The sequence below is a fragment of the Choloepus didactylus genome, chromosome 16, assembly GCF_015220235.1.
Source record: "Choloepus didactylus isolate mChoDid1 chromosome 16, mChoDid1.pri, whole genome shotgun sequence".
In the NCBI taxonomy this organism is placed as follows: domain Eukaryota; kingdom Metazoa; phylum Chordata; class Mammalia; order Pilosa; family Megalonychidae; genus Choloepus; species Choloepus didactylus.
Window position 1 is genome coordinate 47317549 of NC_051322.1, and position 22562 is coordinate 47340110.

Genomic DNA, 22562 nt, shown 5'->3' on the forward strand with positions numbered 1-22562 from the left:
ATATTTTTCCCGATGAGGAAAAACTAATACAGGAGGAAATGTCAGTTTCTTACAGAAACATGTTACAAGGGAATATTTGACAAAGCAAAGTCTCCTAGGGTGTGGAATGGAATTCAGATACTGAGAGAATTGGTGGAAGTGCTAGTCTTGGATAGAAGGGACATCCTCCATGAGAAAGAAAGATGAATGTGAAAGCAGATACATTTTAAAAATGAGATGAGTTTGTTTCTTAAATAAAATAAAAGTAGTATAGAGTAAGGCCAGAGGTTTAGTGAAGAGGTTGGTTTAATGCTGTAAAAGTTGAAGCAGAGATGTAACTGTCTAAGAATATAGAGGAAGAGTGAGGAAACAGATTTGATTGTAGACCATGACTTTTCTTATAGCATGTCCTAGTTTGCTAATGCTGCAGAATGCAAAACACCAGAGATGGATAGGCTTTTATAAAACGGGGGTTTATTTCACTACACAGTTACAGTCATAAGGCCACAAAGCATCCAAGGTAATACTTCAGCAATCGGGTACTTTCACCAGAGGATGGCCAATGGAGTCCGGAAAACCTCTGCTAGCTAGGAAGGCAGCTGGCATCTGCTCCAAAGCTCCGGCCTCAAAACGGCTTTCTCCCAGGACGTTCCTTTCTAGCAAGCTTGCTTCTCTTCAAAACATCACTCCCAGCTGCACTCTCTTTTCTTTTTGAGTCAGCTCATTTATATAGCTCCACCGATCAAGGCCCACCCCAAATGGGTGGGGCCATGCCTCCATGGGAACATCTCATCAAAATTATCTCCCACAGCTGGGTGGGGCACACTCCAAGCAAATCTAACCAACACCAAAACTTCTGCCCCACACAAGACTACAAAGATAATGGCATTTGGGGGACACAGTACACTCAAACCGGCACATAGCACTTAGCAGGTTAAACTTCAAATAAAATTCTCTTATGGTTAAATTAATGCAGAACTGGGATTTTGTAGGTTGCGTGAGGCCTAAACACAAATGAGAGGAAAGAAGTATAATTGATGACAGTAAGTAATTGAAATTATATCCTTGGTATCTGTTCCAGTTTGTTAGAGCTGTCATTATGCAAAATACCAGAAATGGATTCGTTTTTATAAAGGGAATTTATTAGGTTACAAACAACCTAAGTTCTAAGGCCTTAAAAATGTCCAAACTGAAAAATCAACAAGAGGATTCCCTCACTGAAGGAAGGCTGATGGCATCAGTTACACATGATCAGCTGGGGAAGTACGTGGCCAGCGTTTCTGTTGTTCCTTTGCTCCCAAGTTGTGTTTCAAAATGTCTCTAGGCTTCTGTCTTTTTTAACTTCTCTCACCTCCTTTGCATCTTTGCTTGTTCTCCCAGGGCATTTCTCTCTAAGCATCTGGGCGTCCTCTCTTAGCTTCTCCAGGGCAAACTTGGCTTTATCTCTTAGCTTAGCATCTCCAAATGTCTTTCTGTTTGCACCTCCAAGCATCTCAAAGCATCAGCATCTGTGTTGTCTCTTGAGCTCTCTTAAATACTTGTGAACCAATCAAGACCCAACCTGAAATGGCGGGGTCTACACCTCCATGGATATAATTTAATCTAAGGTCTCACCCACAGTTGGGTGAATTACGTCTCTATGGAAACACTCATTCAAAAGTTTCCACCCAACAAGATTGGATTAAGAGATCATGGCTCTTCTGGGCTCCATAGCAGCTTCAAACTGGCACAGTTTCTAAGGAGGATAGCAGGGAAAAGAAAGATTGCTAGCAAATGGAGGAATAGAAGGGTAAAAGTATTAGAGGACTTGATGAAGTTAGAGAAGGGAAGTGAGAGAGAATGGAAAATGGTGGTGAAAACATGGTCAGGGGCAGGAGGAATTAAGACAGTTCTCTTTTTAAAGTCTTTAATTACCATTGAAATACAGAAAGCACATCTCTCGATAAGGTGAGCAAATAGATCACAGTGTAAGGAAATAAGAGAAAAAAATGGTAGTTGCAAATAGGATACTATTGTTTAACATCACATAAAAGGAACACTTCAGAGTGATAAGAGTTTAAGTGTGTCTATGAGTTTAGGTGGTTACGGAGCTATGGACATGTTCTTTAAGGAATTAAGGCACTTCAAGATAGTGTTGAATTGGTCAACTCCATGGGTATTGAAATCATCAAAGATCATTTGAGTATTTGAGTTGTAAGAAAGATGATGAGCCAGTTGATGAAGTCTTCAGTGAAATTAGCAGAGTGCAGTAATTAAGAGCCAAAAGAAGGGATAACACATGTTATAGCTGGATGACATGACCTTTAAATTTGTTTCATAAGAGACTAGAGGAGAATGGTATGGAAAAGGCAATGAAGGACAAGAAAAAATGCCTTTTCCTTACTACATAGGAATCCTAGTAAAGATTCAGGTTTCATTTGACAAGAAATTAGTGGAACATTCTTTAATGCATATGAAGAGGTAGAAAGTTTGTCAGGGAACAGGGATTCCAGAAAGAACAGTGGAAAATGTTGGAGAGGAAAACAGGTAAAGAAACAGAGTGCTATTCCAATGAGTCTATGGAAGAGCACAGATAATGGAAGGGGTCATATTGGGTGAAAGGCCAATGAAGTTAGAGGCATCACTCTAGAAATCACTGACTTTCAGACTCACTGGAGATTTTAAGGCCAGAGTGGAGTCACTGTAAGTAGTCAAGACACTTCAAGTTGCCTCTGCTCAGGATTTTAATTAGATGAACTTTGGCAAGGAACTGTGTCTCTGCAATGTTCAAAAACAGATGAAAGGAGGTATTGTTTGGGGGCTCAGTTGATATATATGAATAAAAGTTTGCAGCAATGACTATCTGAAAAAAAATGAAATGGAAAAGTAAATGATCAAACAAACCTTGGAAAATATTCTTATGGAGGATGATTTAACAAAGGATAAAGGCTGGGGTTCAAAAATATTCTAAGATGTAAATTCTTTCTCAATGCTGCCATTCACTCTGAGACATAAGGAAAGGCAGGGAGGAGAGGGGAGAGGAAGTTACAAAAATAAAAACAGAAGTTCCTGGTTAATATAAAGAAAAGAGGACAGGAGGAGGAATAATTTAGTTATTCCTACTGCATAATGTAGTTTAGGACATAATAAAGATAGTAAAACTGGGAGAGAGATTTTTTAAGAAGATAAATATTTGTTCTTATCTAATTTGGGAAAATTAAGTGTGTGAAACCACACAAAGTATAGAATGGATTTGAGAATTATTGTTCCTCCTTTTAAAAATAAAACCTTTGTGCTACTCCCAGTTGATTCCTGTGCTGGGCCTCAGAAATGCTTGATTTTATTTTCCCTCTCTATCTCTTTTTACTCTCACTGATAGTCTTCATTTATGCTCTCTTCTCCAAACCTCTCTCTCCTGCCTTTTCCTATCTGCCTGTAGTGCTCTCTTTAGTATTTCTTGTAGAGCAGGTCACAAACTCTCTCAGTGTGTTTGTCTGAAAATATTTTAAACTCTCCCTCATTTTTGAAGGACAGTTTTGCCAGTTATAGAATTCTTAGTTAGCAGTTTTTCTCTTTCAGTATCTGAAATATATCATACCACTGCCTTCTCACCTCCATGATTTCTACTGAGAAATCCGCACATAGTCTTATCAAGCTTCCTATATATGTGATGGATTGCTTTTCTCTTGCTGCTTTAAGAATTCTCTCTCTTTAACATTTGATAATCTGATTATTAAGTGTCTTGGAATAGGTCTATTTGATTCTATTCTCTTTGTGGTATGCTGTGCTTCTTGGATCTGTAATTTTATGTCTTTCATAAGAGATGGGAAATTTTCAATGATTATTTCCTCCATTATTGTTTCTGCCCCTTTTCCTTTCTCTTCTTCTTCTGGAACACCCATGACATGTATATTCATGTGCTTCATGTTGCCATTCATGACCCTGCTCATATTTTTCCATTCTTTTCCCTATCTCTTCTTTTGTATGTAGGATTTCAGATGTCCTGTCCTCTAGTTCCTGAATCCTTTCTTCTGCCTCCTCAAATCTGCTGTTGTCTGTCTCCCTTGTGTTTTTCATCTCTTCTCTTGTGCCTTTCATTCCCTTAAGTCCTGCCAATTGTTTTTTCAAACTTTCAAGTTCTTCCTTATGTTTGCCCAATGTCTTCTTTATGTCCTTCATCTCTTTTGCCATATCTTCCCTCAGCTCATTGATTTGATTTTTGAATTAGTTTAGCATATTTGTTTGAAGATCTTTAATTAGTTGTATCTCATTTGAAGTGAGAATTTGTTCCTTTGACTGGACCATATCTTCATTTTTTTTTTCTAGTGTGATTTGTAATTTTTTGTTGTCTAGGCATCTGGTTTCCTTGATTACCCCAATCAGATTTTCCCAGACCAGATGGCCACAGCTCTCAGGAAGAGTTTCCCTGAGGATGAGACCCATAAAATTGTCAGAATTTCCTGTGAGGCCTCTGTGCTTTTCCTTTCCTTCCCAGTAGGTGATACTTGTCAGTCCACAGCTCCCCAATGGCATAAAGAGGTGTGTTGCTTTTAATTCTCAGTAGACCCTTTCCCTGCCAGGGGCTGAGAGTGTTAGAAGCCAAGCTTAAGCTGTTTCTGCCTCCCCCCACACCCCAGGCTCTAGGGTCTCAGTTCTCTGAGGGAGGGCAGCCACTTGAGCTGGGCCCCGCCTTCCCCTTTTCTTAGGGAAGATAAAAACTTTAGGGTTTCTCTCCTACATTTGACTTCTTCCTTTGTTTCTCTAACTATCTTAACTCCGCTCTTGCCTGGGTCATCCCTGACAAGTTGAAATGCCTGAGGCTTTCTCTAATGAGCTACATAGAATGAGAGGAAAAAAAGAAAGAAATCCCCTTCTCAGAGCCAGTCCCCAGCCCCCCAGTTACCAGTCAAGAACCAGAGTTGGTAACCAGTTCTATGTGCCCCTTTTCTTGGCAACAGCCCTTTTTCAGTATTCTGAGCTCAGGCAACTCCAAAATCCTCTGTTTTTATTTATTTATATATTTATTTTCCATCAGCCCACCCTCCTCTCTGCCAGAAGAAACCTCAGGGTTCCTTTCCTGCTTGCTCCAGGTTTATCAGTGCTTATAGCTTGTTTTCAGTAGTCCAGATTCGTTAACTAAGACCACTGTTGGAGCTTGGTTGAGCTACCTTTCCTTCCTCCTAGTAGACTGCTTCTTTTTCCACAGGGAAATGTTTCAGCTCACCCTGCGGTGCTGGTGGGGGAGGGGTGCCAGCTCCACAGTTTGGGAAGCTTTACTTACAGTTTTTATGCTGCAATCTCAGCCATTTCACCTGTTCAAGACTGGTGTACAATGTGTGTCTGGTCACAGGTGTTCCCCAATAGTTGTTCTAGACTATTTACTAGTTCTTCCTGGCTATGTGCCAGTTGTTCCAGAAGACTAACTGAATTCCACACCTCACTATGCCACCATCTTGCCCTGCCTTCAATGCCTGATATTATGACCTGTCCTTGATCAACCTCTTCTCTCAGTTCCCTCAGTTATTATTTCAAACCTCCAACTCTGTCCTCCTCAATACTTCATAGTGAGAAAGAAGAACTTAAGAGTCCAGGCTGATTTCAAATCTCTGTTCTGTGGTATTGTGTCTGTGGGAGCTTGAGCAATTAATTTAACTTCTCTGAATCCTTTATCATCTGGCGAAAGTGTACTCCTTACTCTGAGGGCCATGCTAAGTGCTGTTCGAAAAAGTCTCTTTTATTTGAGTCTTTTAACTGTAGAATAAGAGTAAAATGCTAAATGGTGTGAAAGGAAAAGTTCAAAACTAACCTAGGACACACTAATGAAAGAAGTCTGTTTATTATCTTGTTCTAATCATTGTAAGACAAAAAGGAAAAATAAGCGTAGCTGAAGCTTTAGCTAGAGGCAGGCAAAGATATGTGAGGAAATGGGGTATTTTTACCTCTTTAAAAAAAATTCAGGATCAGACTGAAGGAAGACTTAGATATAATAGGAATGTTCATCCAGGGAAACTCTGAGATCGCTCTAGCTTTAAAGGAAAAACATAACAAGACTCCTAAAGGAGGACATTTGGAATAGATGGAATCTTCGTTTTAGAGTGCATCAAGCGCCTATTTAAAACCATGGCATATGTATTTGTGAATCTTTTGAGGAAAGACATAATAGAATTGCTGATAGAAAACCTACATAGTTTATAGACAGGGAAAATAAATAATTAGAAACATCTAAACCTGAATACAGTTATAAAATATTGCAGGGATTTTATTTCATACAGTAGAAATGGGATGAATTATACATAATGATCATGCTTTCTGAAGAAATGTTAATTATGATACAATTATGATATAGGAAGATTACATGTGAGTTATTAAGAGTCTTGGATTATTTGGTTAGGTAGTGGAAAGGCCAAAATTTATGTTATGAAAATATTTAAAAATCTGTAAATTCCTTTATAAGTGGAAGTGAAAGAAAACTTATGCATCCTTCATGAAAAGCAACAAACAAATAAAAACCACAACAATTTGGAAAAAAGCAAGATACAAATAACAAAGTATATGTGATTTGTTAGGTAGGTTCCAAACTAGAATAAACTTTGAAAATACCCCCTCAACATAAACAAATGCAGTTGAGAGAGTATGAGGATAGTGAAGTAAAAGCACAAGGAGTATTTGGAATTTTTTTTAGTGTAGGAAGCCCATGAGATTGGTTGAAGGTGTAATCCCCCAAAAGTTTATTGTAGTTAGGTAGCAGCATGTTTATATGTTTAAAATATATATAAATATATATAATTAAAATATATAAACATATATACATATTTATAATTACTCAGTTTTAAATCAAAGCAAATTTAAATATGTATTTTATTAATTTAATATATTTATATTATATGTTTATACATATCTAAATATATAATATAAATATATAATATATTTTAAGACTATTTGAATCAAAATACAATGATCATGAATTTTCCAGAGACAAGAGATTTTTATCAACTACTATAATAAATTCAGTTAATTATCAGCAATTATCCCAGGCACTATGGGTCCAGAAAGCTAAAGAAATCTTGAGGCTGCCTTAGGAATATCCCCTCACTCAACTCTTTTCAGAGACAAGTTGTTCCCCTCCTCATTTTTCACCAGTGCATGCCAACTCTAACACCAGCACAGCTAGGTGCTGAGGTGTTTGATTCCTCTACCATTAGCAGCACAGGCAATTCCAGGTATTGTCAGGAACACACTCAAACTTACTGCCACTTTGTAGCCACAAAACCTCAACTGAAAGAAATAGCCTTTCATCAGAATTGTATTCAGTAATCCATTCTTTTGTGAAAATAAAATTTCTTCTTGAATTAAATCAGAACAGCAGAGAGCCATTCCTGACCATGAATTATCTCTTCTCTATAGAATTACTACCTTGAGGGTCACTATAAGAAATGGCTCTGATGAAACTCATTGTTGTGTTTACTATAAAGGAGATTTGTCCGTTAAATTCACAATGTCTACTATAGGACCAGAATTTTCTGTCAGATGTAAGTATCAGGAAAAGTAAACAGTATTTATCCTGTAGATTCTGTTTGTTTGATCTTCAGGGCATTGAATTGACCAGTTTTCTCCTTTAACAGTGTCTGCTAGAAAGCTTAGACTTAGGTTTGTGACTTGCTTTCTTGAAATATATAGGTCCTATTTTATATTTTGTGCCTCCAAAACTTTCTTACTCCTTTTTCCCCCCTCAGATAGTTTCAATGTATTTTTTTTTGTTTTATTTGTGCTTGTAAGTAGATTTTAATCCAGTCTCAAGGAAGATAGTGGTATGAGTACAGTAAGAAGGGGAAGATGGAGTAGGAAAGAAGGAAAGAAAGGTGGTTTCTATGATATGTGAAATAACATAATAGAAACATGAGAGAAAAAGGAATCTGCCTTTACTTAACTTACAGTATAGTACGGATAAATGATGCATAGAAAAACCATAATATTAAAGAGAAACAGTAAATTTTTTTCTAGAAAGTAATATGCCATATGAGATGAATGGAGTCATCATAAGATTTGTTAGAATAATTATTATTTTAATAATAATTATTATTATTAATAAAACTGAAAATATACATTTTTGCCAAGTCAAATAGAGAGAATCCATTTGTATGATAGAAAAACTTGATTTATATTAAACATAGTTTCTGTCTATCCCATAAAATTGATACCACTTTGTATAGTTTAAAGTTTTATTTGTAAATTGAACAATTTAACATTCTTCACAGTGCTTATTATTTTTATTTTAACCAAAACTTGGAACACTCTGTATAGAGTGCTAGAATTTCTCCCATAACTGATGTAATTATATTTAAGTTGTATATATAAGACCCAAATATTTCAAAATCCATAGTTATAGATTCAAATGGCACTTCCCAGAGTAATTATTTCATTTTATGAACAAACAAACTGGAAACCAAAAGAACCTCAAGCCACATCCCTCTGAAATCAAAACAAGAAACATTTATACATAAAGGTTTCATAATCTTTCTTTTAATTTGTTCCAACATTATATAAACACCTATTACAGGTGACCCTCAAACTCCCTGGAATCACACACTGCATCCACAGATGGTTGAGTGTATCTGCAGAATGGTGGAGTGTGTCTTCTGAATAGGTGGCGGAGCCTCCTCATGAAACAGATGGCTGGGATGTTCCACAGAAAACGCCATCTTCAGACTTCACAAATTTCATGGCAGGTGTTTGTTTTGGGGAAGAGAGATTAACTGGTATATATGGCTGCAGAGATTGGGAAAATTCTTGCTTGCTGTTTAAAGGTGGTGATGAATATTATCTTTACACAGTAGTGCATAGAGATGGTGTTCTCAAAAATGACCATATTGGAAACCAGACTGTATATAACAATTGAATGAAAGTGAGAATATTGGCATTTTTTTCCCTGAAAAGATGTTATCATTTCATTACCCAATTCCGCACTACAGGGAAAGAGCATTGTTTAGCTATTTTAAGCTAAAAATATGACATGCATAGACAGCAAACAGAATACTGCTCTCTAGCCTCTCAAACAAATGCCACTTTTATAAGAATTTTAAGCTAATGGCTGGAATCTGACAGAAGGAATGTGAAAGTTGGTTGTATTTAACCACCCCTCTGCCTTACATATTTCAGTGTAACCTTAGATTTATTATTTCTGTCAACTTTCTAATTTTTGTTTTTGGGTAACAGACCAAGGATAGGTAGTTAGAGAATGACACTTGAAGTTAGTGACATGAGACTTGGGCCTTCGCCTCTTGGTTATAGAAGCAGATTCCTTCCTAGTGGCCCACCCACACTCGGCACTTCCGCAGCCTTTAAGCATTTGCAACCAGCCACATTTTTCTATTATCAAAAATCAGTTAACTGCATGATTTACTCAGGCTGATCTCACTAGCTTAAATCTCCCAGTAAAATGTATCCCTAAGAGGAATGAATTGTTAAATTAGCTGAAATTGCACTTTTGAGAAACTGAAACAGGTGTGATTTGAATGCACATTTTACTTAGGTTTTAATGCCTGATAGAGAAAGAAACTTGAAGAGCTAAAAAGAGTGTGTTCTCTTTGCCAATTTGCTTAACTTACCACAATTTTAGTATGTGAGACTAATGGTTTGACTGTTTTGATGCAGTAATTTAATTAAAATGCTTCAACCTATTATGCACTGGCCACTGCCACCCTATGCAGTCATAAGAGGCCATTTTACCCTCATAATTTAAGATAAGCATGTATTCCAAGTACACTGAACATAGTTGTTGGAAACCACAACTGGATGACAGGCTGAAAAAATCTGATGAACACTTCTTGACATTTGAATAACAGAACTGCATGTAATATTTTTAACTAGACTCATTTTATTTTCTGCATTTATCAAAATGTGTTAGTTCCAAATAAATTCTGCCAACTCGTATTTCCTACAGACTAACAAGTAATTACTTAGATATGATATTGAAGCTCTGTGTTCTAATTTTTTACAACTTTAAGGACTATCACTAAGTAAGTTCAAGTAAAAAGAACAAAACAATGTGTACTATCAAACATCTCAGTCGGTATGTTAGCGTCCCTAGTTTATATTTCAAATGCTCCTGCTCATGATATAAATCTTTAACTTTTTTAACTTTGTGTTTGTACATTTTTTCTCTTGTGTATTTTTTAATAACTGTGTTTTATTAGATTTTATCTCAACTTAGCCAAATGCACTCAGAAAATATTTCATATCTCTTAAATTGTTAGCATATATTGTCTCTACTTGTTCCAGTTCTCTGGTTGTCTAGACCAGCGGTTCTCTAAGTTTTGTCCACAGATTTCACAAGGGAGTCAGCAAGGTCAGAACTATTTTCATAATAATATTCACGTATTTGTCTTCTTTTACTGGATTGACATTTGACTCATGGTGCAAAAGCAATAAGGGGTAAATATGTTGGCTTCTTAGTATGAATTAAAGTCGTTTCCTTACCCACACACTCTTGTATGTCCAATTTCAATTAAAACTGTACTTGATGATGTAGTAAATATTAATTTTATTAAATCTCAACCCTTGAGTGCATGTCTTTTTAATATTCTGTGTGATGAAATGGGAAATACACATAAAACACTTCTGTTGCACACCAAAGTGCAATGGCTGTCTCCAGGCAACGCACTTGTGTGATTGGTGGAATTGTGAATGAACTAGCCTCTTTTTAGGGGATATCATTTTCACTTGAAAGAGCAATTTACAGACAAACTTGGGTTATTCAAACTCAGTTTTTTGATATAAATTTTCTTAAAAATGAACAGTGAGCTTGTCACTTCAAAGAAAACAAGTCATAGTATTTGTTGTCAATGATAAAATTTGAGCTTTCTGGTGAAAATTAGAATTTTGGAAAACTTATATGTGCCCCTGTGAGCTTTACAACTTCTCAATGTTTAAAGAGTTTTCTGATGAGCTAGGTGGTGATATTAACATATGTGATTTTTAATATTGCATAATTAATATGTAAATATTTTGAAGATCTCTATAACTCACTGAACTAATATTTATCATATAACAAATGCTTGATCTGACCAATGGATTTTATTGTAACAGTGTATGAAAAATTCTTTGATATGACTTCAGAGTTTTGCATTGCAACTAAACTTTAAGAAACTACCATTTGCTAAGTTTTGGTATGGTATCAAAAAAGAATAAACACAGTTATCTGAAAAGTCTATGAAATTACCCCTTCAACTTCCAGCTACATATTTCTGTGACACTGGCTTTCTTCCTTTTACTATAACCAAAACAACGTATGGCCACAGACTATATTTGGAAGCAGATATGAGAATACATCTTTCTTTTATTAGGGCAGCTATTAAAGAGGTTATTTTCATAAAAATGTTATTTATTGCTATTTTAATGTATTAATATGTGCTTTTTAATTTCTAAGTTTTAATTCCAACTGGTAAATATTGATATATGTAACTCACACAATCAAAAGCCCTTTTGAGTTACTAATAATTTTTAGGAGTGTAAATGGGTCTTGAGGACAAAAACATTTAAGAAATATTGATCTAGATAAATTTCATTCATATAGGAAACTCTATATCATAGATATTTCTATAATAGACTAATGGAGGCAGGGTTTTGATGGTGCGTAGCAAAGATCATCCATGTATTGAGTTGTAGTTATACAAGAAAATGTCCTAATATCCAATTACTTCCTTATTATTTCTAAGATTTTCACACTTCACTCTCCACAGATGCTTTTGTTTCCATGCAGTAGTGTTGGGAAAATCATTACTATGCAGTAACACTCTTTTAAACTGGACATGACTGAACTAAGACTTGGTGAAACAAAATTCTGACAACAAAAGGTGTTTTGTTTGTTCAGCACTTTTTAATTCAAGTGGTGGGTTTTGGTGGCCAAACTTTCATGACCAGTTGATATTATTTATTTTCATAGCACATACAAATTATTTTCTTATAGAATAACTCAAGCAACTCAGGAAAGTCAAAATTCTTGGGAAAAGAATATTGAACAGAAGAATTATTGCATATGACATCCAATCATCCAAAGCAGTTGACTTTTTTCACCTTTTTATCAAGTCTTGAATTTTTTGTGATAGCTGATAAACAAGTATAAAGATCATAACTTCATAAGAAAAAGCAAATGGTTCCACCTTATACACTATGGTAGTAGTTCTCTATCATTATTGCTTTAGGAGTAATACAAAGCATATATTGAATGAAATCAGTTTCCTAGGACTTGGGACCATGAATGGACCACATGTACTCTGATTTAGTGATTGAGCACTAGAAGAATATATATTTATGTAATTTTAAACTCTTGACTTCTGAAAGTTTAACTTTGAAAAGGTATTAAAAATTATCTTCAGAATGTTATTTAAACTAGATTTATAGTTCAGATTGACTGCAACTTATTACTAATTAGGTTTGGCAAATTTTTATTTCCAGTGACTCTCTAGAAAAGCTAAAGTTAAATGTGAATGGAAAGGTTTCAATAATTCCAAGTATCTATATTTTTGATAAGACCTAGAAAGGATCCTGGCCAACTCCTGCCTATAGAAATATTTCAAGACAATTCAAGTTGCAAAGTAGCTTAATGAGAATCCAAAGTTGTATCTACATCATATGACTAGGAAGACTTCAGTAAAAGAGAAGTCATAAGACTTGTAAGATGCTTTTGATTCTGGGCTCAGAATTGAAGGTCAGCATCATTTGCTTGCAGCACAAAATCCTTATTTAGTACTTCTTCTGGATCTTGTTTGAGTCAAAAAACATCTTGGATCAAGTCTTTCTCTTTCATAAGAGCCTAACTCTTCAACTTCTGCTCTGAGATTTGGGGATCTGGATGACATTTTTCAAGCTTTTGAGTGCAAACTGTAGGATAGTGAATAGAATTTTAATATATTAATAGGGAGGTAAATCCTAAGAAAATGTGTCACTAATATTCTCAACCCCTCCACAAGGTAGTTTTCATTAGTCCCAGTGTCCATGTGATAGTCTAAGTATAAGTAGAAAATAGGTAAAATTCATTGTTTATTTGTTTGTTTTTAGAAATAGGCATTCCATTATCAAGAGCGCTTGGTAGAATTTGCTTTGCCAGGGTCTGCAGTTCTTGATCATTTAACTCCATGATTCCTTTTTCCCTAGCATTCCATTCTTCTTCATACTCCCTATTCTCTTAAATCTCTTAGTAGCTTGTAGTTGAAAATTTGCTCTTCTAAATCATACATATTTCCTAGCTTTGCTGTAACAAAGTACCACAAATTGGGTGGCTTAAAACAACAGAAATTTATTGACTCAAATTTCTAGAGGCTACAAGTCCAAATCAAGGTGTCAGAAGGGCTATCCTTGCTCTTCAACTTGTAGGGAAGTATCTGTTCCTTGGCCTCTTTCTGGCTCCTAGCAATGACCATTAAACCTCCTTGGGAACTCAATGACTGTGGCAAACAGTGTAACTACAATCTCTTTGTCCATTTTCACATGGCTATCTTCTCTGTCCAAATATCCCTCTTTTTATAAGTATACCTTGACTCCTGTGTCACATGGCAAAGCACATGGTGGCATCTGCTGGTCTCTCCCTTTCTTTCTGGGTTTTGTTGATTTCACCTTTTTGCTTTTGTGGCTTTCTCTGCGTGTGTGTCTGTATTTCATTCTCTTATAAAGTTCTCCAAAAATAGGATCAAGACCCATCCTGATTGAGCTGTGACACACCTTAACTGAAGTAACCTCATCAAAAGGTCCTACTTAAATGGGTTTACACACACAGGAATGGATTAAAGAACATGTTTTTCTGGGGTATATATGACTTCAAACCACTATACACATGGACACACACACACACACACACACACACACACACACACACACATGCTCACATAATTAAAAAATAAAATGAGTAATACTTGTTGATTTGTACTCTGGAGATTCACCTACTGCAATATGGCATTTTAAAAATCAAATGGTATAGATAGCTGCTTTACCAACAGGGTCACTAAGGTTAAGACTTATAGTTCAAGAGAATAAAGTAGGAAATCTATGAACACAAGTTAATTCAATTCAAGAAAATATAATTCACTACTTTTTATGTGTCAAGCACTTTCTAAGTGTGCAATATAAAGAAAATTAAGATGTTTTAATCCAAAATGATATGATAGGCCAGGACTAGTTCTTAGAAGAGAATGCTCCCCTACCAGGTATCTTGAGTTGTTATAGCACAAACTCACTGATGCAGAAAAATGGGGGGAAAGGGGTTGGCTTTTCTGGGGGTTATATTCCAAGGCTTTCTTCTCTTGAATCACTTCATTGGGTTGTGTTCTTTCCTTTAAGGACTTTTAATTTTTGTCAACTTTCAAAAGAGAGAGTTAGGGTATTTGTTGTAAGGTAACTACTTTATTACTCTGATGATAGGGATTCTATTATATAGTAGATTTCTCTCCTGAATCAAGAGGTCATCTATTTTGTTAGAAGTTTTCATGATAAGTTAGAGTTGAATAGCCACTTTTTCTGATTTGCTAATGCTGCCATTAGGCAAAATACCAAAATGGATTGCCTTTTATAAAGGGAATATATTCAGTTACAAATTTACAGTTATAAGGCCATAAAAGTGTCCAAACTAAGGCATCAACAAGAAGACAAGAGGATACCTTCACTGAAGGAAGGCTGATGGCATCCAGAACACCTCTGTCAGCTGGGAAGGCACATGACTGGCGTCTGCTAGTCCTTTCCTCCCAGGTTGCGTTTCAAAATGGCTTTCTCCAAAGCGTCATGGCCTTCTATCTCTCTTAGCTTCTCTCAGCCCTCTGCTTGGTTCTCCTGGAGCATTTCTCTCTTAGCATCTGGGAGTCCTCTCTTAGCTTCTCCAAGGCAAACTCTGGGCTTCATCTCTTAGCTTAACATCTTCAAACATCCTTCTGTCTGCATCTCCAAGCATTTCTAAGCATCAGCAACTGTGTCAGCTCTTGAGCTCTCTTAAGTAGTCCAGTGAACTAATCAAAAACCACCCTGAATGGGGAAGGTCCACAACTCAATGGAAATACTTCCAACGGAGTTATCACTAACAGTTGGATGAATCACATCTCCATGGAAACACTCAATCAAGAGGTTCCACCCTAAGATTGGGTTAAAAGATCATGGTTCTTCTGGGGTCCATAACAGTTTCAAACTGGCACACCACCCATAAAGATGATGTAAGTATGTTAAAAGTCTGAGTCTTCTCATCCTCAGTTAGATACATTTAAATGAGAACACGTTTCAAAATTCAAAATTGTGGTAGGCTGAATATTGGTCCTCAAATATATTCACATCCTAATCCCTGGAACCTGTGAATGTTATCTTAATAACAGAAAGGACTTTGCAGATGGGATTAATTAAGGATTTTGAGATGCATGGACTATTCTGAATTATCTTTATTGTCTCTAAATGTAATCACACATGTCCTAAAGAGAGGCAGGCAGAAGATTTGATGATAGAAGGAAGAAGGTGATGTGGTGACAGAAATACAGGGAGAAAATGTGATGTGAGATGGGACCACAAGACAAGGAACACAGGTTGCCTCTAGGATCTGGAAAAGGCAAGAAATGAATTTTCCCCAGAGCCTCCAACAGAGGATCCAGCTCTGCCAACATACTGCTTTTATCCCTGTAAGACTCATGTCAGACTTCTGACCTTCAGAACTGCAGGAGAATATATTTGTGTTGTTTTTAGCCACTAAGTTTATAGTGATTTTTTGCAGCAGCAATAGGAAACTAATATAATAATGTTCAGTAAAATGACATTAGTCATTTTTTTAGTTTTACTGCTAATAGTTTTCTAAACAGGATAATTAGATGACATGTATTCAACAACAGAAATGCAAACACCTAACAAATTATTTATTGTTATAGTCAGTTTTTAAACATTTGCTGTTTACTACACAGCCCGCAGAGTGTTTGTAGTTCACAACGTGTATAACCATATCCCACCGTAATTTAGTAATATGGCCTCCATAATTCCATGTGGCAGAATCTGTTGTTTACTCAGAATTTTGTTCTTATGAAATGGTGAGTTACAAATTATCATATGAAAATTAGCTGTCCTCATCTAGTTGCCAATAAAGTAAATGCTGTCAGGTTGTAAGTCTGTAAACCTACTGCATTTTAATGATGCACTTTCAGTAACTAAACTGTTTAAATTGGAGGAAAGCCTGGGACTTCTATAAATTCAAGTTTTATTTTTCAACTTTTCTTCCAATTTCTTGTCTTCACTTTGACAATAACTTGGAAAAAAAATCTGAGTCAGACCGTGTAGTGTAGAGAGAATGGACTGGTCTTAGAATAACAAAATGGCATTGGAGTTCCAACTCCTTTCACTAAATGCTTAACTGAAACAAGGCCTTGCATGTCTTTGAAGTAAAGAATTTAGGCTAGATGATCTTTAATGGCCCTTCAAATCCAGTATTCTGTAATTCTGTGAAATTTCCTTTATAATAGTGATGCTTAATTTATGGGAATAATAATATTTGGGACTAAAATATCACTCACCATAATATTTTTCTTTTCTTAAATTGCAATGCTTATTATTTACAATAATACTGGCTTATTTTTAAAGTCATAAATGTAAACCCAGATAAACTGATATTTTGGAATTCATTAAGTTTAAATTTCAATTGTCTTAGATCATTTTATGGAAAAAAAAGTAAAAATATCAAGTTCAAACTTAACAACCTGGTTTTTACTATGGGAGATGGAAAGTAGACATTTGTAGAGGAAATTCCAGGGCTACCAGCATTTTTATAATTTTCTTAGAGAAGAAGGAAAACGTAATACTATTATTGAAGACCTTGGAAAATCAGACTGTATCATAAATACATTCATCCACTGTGGGAAAAGTACACAAATAATAATAGAGAAGTCTTGAGAGCAGTGATAAGAAAAAATTTAAATAGCTATTGAATTACAGAAAATGTATCTACTTCTTTGACATACTGATAGGAAGGGGCAGTAGATAAAAGAAACACTGAATATTTTCAGGAAACAAATACATCTAGTGTTTACAAAAGCTTCTCCAGAACCATTTCAGTTTCTCTAAGAACAAACTCTCAGATAAGTGAGCATTCCAAATCCAATGGAAAAAATGTTATACCTCTGTTTTTTAAAGCTGTAAGAGGCTCAGAATTACTTACTTCAAGAAGTAGCAATTTCTGTTGGCAAGATGCATGAGAAGTGTTAACCTCATGGGAATCCATTTGTGAAAACAGAGCAGAAAGCAGCCCCTGCTCTGACAATAAAAGAAAGTGATAAAATAGAAGTAATCAATCTGCAAGATATAGAATATTTAAATCATGAAATGACATGAGAGAGATCTTAAAATCAATGTAGGATTTTGATAATGAAATTCAGAGTAATGACTCAGAATAGGAATATTGTACTGGTCCCAGAAAAGTTTTGTGTTGAGATCAGTAGGACGGAGTTAAAATAACTATATGTATGTATTTTTTAAAGAAACATTATTGTTGGATTGTTTTTAGATAAACAAAAGTAATTGTGCTGTTGTTTTATCATATTGAAAGCAACTTGAAATGCACTTAATATTTTCTAGTTTAGCCCAAGTTTAACACTATTCCATACTATTTTGATGAGACAAAAACTGTATTTAAGAAGCATAGTTGAAGAAAACATAGAACCTAACAACTGCTTAATCCTGGGAAGATTTAGTTGGTTTTATTAGTACTTTACTTAAAATATTCCCAGATGAAAGCAATTACTTGCCTCTAGGAAACTAAGAGGCAGTAACTCAACATTTTTCAATGTGTATGACTGAAAAGTCAAAGGCAAAATTATTTCTTGGTTTAATTTAATTTGGAAGTTGAACCATAGAAATTAAAAATGCATTTGAGAGGAAAGAAAGAATGTTGTACTCTAGTACTCTTTGAAACATGTTTATGATTCATCCAGATATTAGAAAATTGATACTAAGGAAAGAAGCATTTCTAGACATGTTTAGAAACCAAAGAAGTATCCCTGAACATCATGTTGTTTTCTGAAACCAACATTTTTTTCTTAATTCTATGTAGAATGTTGTGAACCCAATGTATGTTGCATAGATACTATTAACCAATCTTTTCTAGGATAAATATAGGGATAAGATGTTTTATGAATTGATTTTAGGGATGCATTGGAAGAGCTCAGGAATGGTGAAGCAGAATTAAAATCACCAATAGGATAGTCAGCACTACCTTTTTGCTTCTACATGCCCATTACTTTTGCTCTCTGAGAGTCTTTTTTTTTACCCTTTCGGGTCATATTTTCACATGTATTACAGTTATTTAAGAGAAAAAAGTTTTCTAGATTACCAAATATTTCTAGATGCTCTGTTCCCCCAATGACGACCATGCTCACTTCTCTTATTAAATATTTCTCTTGAAATATCATGACCTTTTTTAAAATGTAAAATTCCCCCATTTTAGACAGAAATAGTCCCTGATAAAATGCATTCTAAATGCTTCATTGTATGTACAACTAAGCATGGCTTGCCGACTTTTCCAATTGTTTAACCACCGTGAATTCCCCTGGTACTTGAGGAACTTTGTTTCTGCATTCTTTCCATGACTAGGTCTACTCGTCTCTGCTCCTGGCTTATTGGGAACACTAGCTCTGGCCATTGACTCCTTCACTTCACCCTTAATCCACAAGACAGATCATCCTAATTCCAGGCATTTGTAAGAGAAGTCGAAAATTGAGGATCTCCCCAGCAAGTGTTTGACAAAAACTTACATAAAACAACCAATATTTGAAAGAATCAGTTTAAAGAACACCACACATTTGTTACTCTGTTTTTTTTCCCCTTATATATATATTTTTTTCACCTTAAAATAGACCACCAAAAAGCAATGTACCTGGGACTTTCTATATTACTCTTTACTGAAATATTTCAAAGAATTATGATGTAATATTATTACGTTCAGCTTTAAATGGTTATATATAAATATTTAAATGGTTATACATAAATAATTATAGATATAATTTGCAGAATTCTGGTTGAAGATCTTGTTGACTGTGTTGTATGATCACCCTAATTTGTGGATCAATGTGCCACAATGTATTCACTTATTCATTCAACATTTATTGGGTGCCTGGTAAGGATCAGTTAGGGTCCTAGACACCAGTATATAGAGTCAAAATAAAAAATAAAACAGGTACATTTTCATACATTCTCTGCCCTCACTGAGCTTATAAAGTGGTGGGAGTGGGAGACACAAGCAATAAAAAGTAAGTAGCTAAAGGCTCATATATATAAATTCTGTGGAAAAGAGGGAAAGGGAGTAACGGAGATTAGTAGGGAAGATGTACTAGGATTTTAAAGGAAGACTTTCCTGATTTGACATTTATGCTAAGATGAAATTGTATTCTCTTTTATTGTAACAATAAGTATATAACCTGTTGTTATTTGATCTTTTTATCCTTATATCCAGAACTCAGAATAAATTAGATGCCTAATTTCAGTGATTCACTCATTTCTGATATCTGCTGAATCTGTTGTTCTTGCTTAGCTATTCCTTTGTTTTTGTTGGAGGGGGGGCGGAAATGGGGGATGGTGTTCAGAGGAAGTGTGAAGTGGTCATTATTCAGGTTGCATTTATTTTGATATTTTGATTTTAGTTTTAGTCATGCATATTACACATTGTCTAATATAATCTCCCTCAAATTATCTTTTGAACAGAGGGTGTATAAACCACAAACAGTAAAAATCTTTCTAACCAAGCTTTAAAATTTTGCTTGAATATACCTGTTAATGAAAATTTTATTGTATTTATTATTTTCTTCATATACAACTCAAATCTTTGGCAAAATGTTCTGAAATAATTATTTTCTATTAATGTCCCAAAATATACATCTTTTAGTTGTTGTTTTCCTAATAAAAGTGAATATCCATATGGTATCTATGACTAAAATGTTGTAATTTGGTCAGATCAGGAATATTTTAGATGATTTAAAGAATCCATTTTTAATTTTATTGTCCCTAAAATTGTTATTAAGCTGACATTGCTAAGGACCATTTAAAATAAGCACTGAAAAGGAAATGAAAAGTGTGACTTTTTCGATGATCATTGGTCTCTCTTAATTGAGAATTAGTACGCAGTGCTGGCTGTTAGCATAGAGGCCGGAGCACCAGGGAGATCTGAATTTGAATCCTGACTCACTCAGCCACCTTGCAATTGTATGTCCTAGGACAATATTTCTAAACTGAAAAACTAATAAAATAATAGTATATACCCTGTAGCATTGTTTTGAGAATTGAATGAAATCAAGCGTGTCAGGTGCTTGGCACACTGTCTTGCACATAATAGACAGTCAAAAGAAGTTAGCCTATGAAAAGGAAACATACAAATCAAGAAATCTAAACTGATTAAAATGAACTTTCAATTACCTTTTAATTAACAAGAATAAAGAAAATTGTATTGACATGTAATTCAAAGTTATGTGAAGATTTTCTTCGACACCAAATTATTACTAGCTACTAAGCTGTGAAGCAGGATGAAGTTTATCTCTATTTCTGGTCATGGTTTTAACAATCATGAGATGGCCAAATGGTGCAAAGCAGTGGTGATAATGAAGAAAACAATGACATGGCCAAAGGAAGCATTCATGATTCCAAAACAAGGATCTTGGTACTTTATGGAAATACAATTTAGGGGGAATTCATTGTATTTTCTTTAATTGTATTGACTTTTTTTAGAAATAAAATTTACATATGTTTAATTGCATGAATCATAAGTATAAAAACTGATGAGTTTTAATAAATGTACACATTTACTAAACATTTAACAACCATCCTTGTCTTAGAGTCCTAGGGCTGCTGTAACAAAGTACCACAAACTGGGTGGCTTTAAACAACAGAAATGGATTGTCTCACAGTTCTGGAGTATAGATGTCCAAATCAAGGTGATGGAAGGGCTGTACTTCCTCTGAAGCTTTAGGGTTCTGGTGGTTCTGGTAGTGACTTGTGGCACAAAACAACCTCTACCTCCATCATGTGGCTGTCTTCTCTCTGTCTCTGACTATGTCCAAATTTTCTCTCCTTATAAGGATATGCATTTCCATATAGGATCACATTCATGGGGCTGGGGTTTAGGACTTGAACATATATTTTTGGAGGAAACAATTCAATCCATTACAACCCCAATCAAGATATAGAACATTTCTATTACCACCAGAAAATTTTCTCATTCGCCTTCACAGTCAATCCCTGCTGCCAATAGGCAAACACTGTTCTGATTTCTATTATTATAAACAATAATAGTTTTCCCTGTTCTTGAACTTCATATAAATGGAATAGCACAATGTTACTCTTTTGGCTCCGATTTCTTTCACTTAGCATAATGTTATATAATTTAATCTGTATAGTAGTACCTATCAGTAGTTTGTATTTTTAGTGCTGAAAGCTTTCTATTGTATGACTATATTGAATCTAAAGAACAATTTGAGAAGACTGGACATCTTAAAAATACTTAGTCTTCCAATCCATAAACAAAGTATATTTCTCCATTTATTACATGATTTTTATTTCTTTCAGTACTGTTTTATAGTTTTCGGTGTGTATATCTTTTTTTTATTAAAAAAGAATGTATTGCTTTTGATTTCTATTATAAGTTGAAATTTAAAATTTTTATTTTCCAATTGTTTGCTGCTTGTATTTAAGAGTACACATAACCAAGGGTCCTGCCCCAATCAGATAGCATAGTGAGAAGCTCCAGGGCCCTGTGCCCCTACAGAAGCTGTAAACAACCAGCAACAACTGACAGAAAAAATCTTTCTCAGAGGTTCAGAAAAAAGTTAAAGAATTGCAGTAACAGGATGAGTGAGGAATCAAGAACAAGGCTACTTAAAAGTGGTGGGATCTCATGGCACCCTGGCTGGCCCCTCCCACAACTCCTCACCTACTTGACCTGGCTGGCCCATGCTCCCAGTGCAGATGCCTAGGCCCATTTCTGAAGGGAGCAGAATAACACTTGTGCACACACTGGCCTAATCTCTCTGGAGGTGACTGAGAGATTGAACCCATACACTTGTCACAGGCTCACTGTCCCAGAAATTACTCTACATGTAGAAGGCAGCTCACAGAACTCTCCTACAGAAAACTGTGAGAGAACAGTCAAATAGTGGCTGCTTAGGCAAGGGCTTTCTGGCTGTAGGACATACAGTGCAGTGCCCAGGACCATGAGGAGACTGTTTCCTAAAGAGGGAACATTTATATCTGTGTAAAGTGGGGAATTCCTAGGGTCACACAAGCTTGCCCAAGAAAAGGTTCATGTGATGAAAGCATCAGGGAGGCTCTTATTCTTTGGCCTGGAACAATTTTCTAAACTCATTATATGGATAAGAACTGAAGGAGAACACTCACACAGGCCAATCGCTAAAGACTGGGAAAGACTGGGAAAGAGGTTTTCTTTTTCTTCCTTTCTTTTTCTTTTTTTTTTTTTTTTTACTTAGTTCCTGGCATTCAAGGAAAGCTCTGTCCTAATACTAGCTGGATACAATCTCAAGGAACAGATGCCTAAGAGTCTGAATTCCAGCAATAACACATTAAAATATCAAAATGTCTAGGTTTCCACAAAAGATTAC

The 22562-nt window shown here is 35.3% G+C and overlaps 1 protein-coding gene across 3 annotated transcripts in view; it reads left to right on the plus strand.

The window, feature by feature from the left end:
• Positions 1-22562, plus strand: part of CCDC178 (coiled-coil domain containing 178) — a 513958-nt gene that overhangs the window by 244248 nt on the left and 247148 nt on the right. Inside the window, exon 19 of one of the 3 annotated variants that reach the window (XM_037806201.1) lies at positions 8516-8706. The exons of the other annotated variants lie outside the window; for them this stretch is intronic. Coding sequence (XP_037662129.1) covers positions 8516-8602 — 87 coding nt within the window. The 3' untranslated portion in view covers positions 8603-8706. Of the gene's footprint in view, positions 1-8515; positions 8707-22562 lie in introns of those variants that run through there. 3 annotated transcript variants of the gene reach the window in all.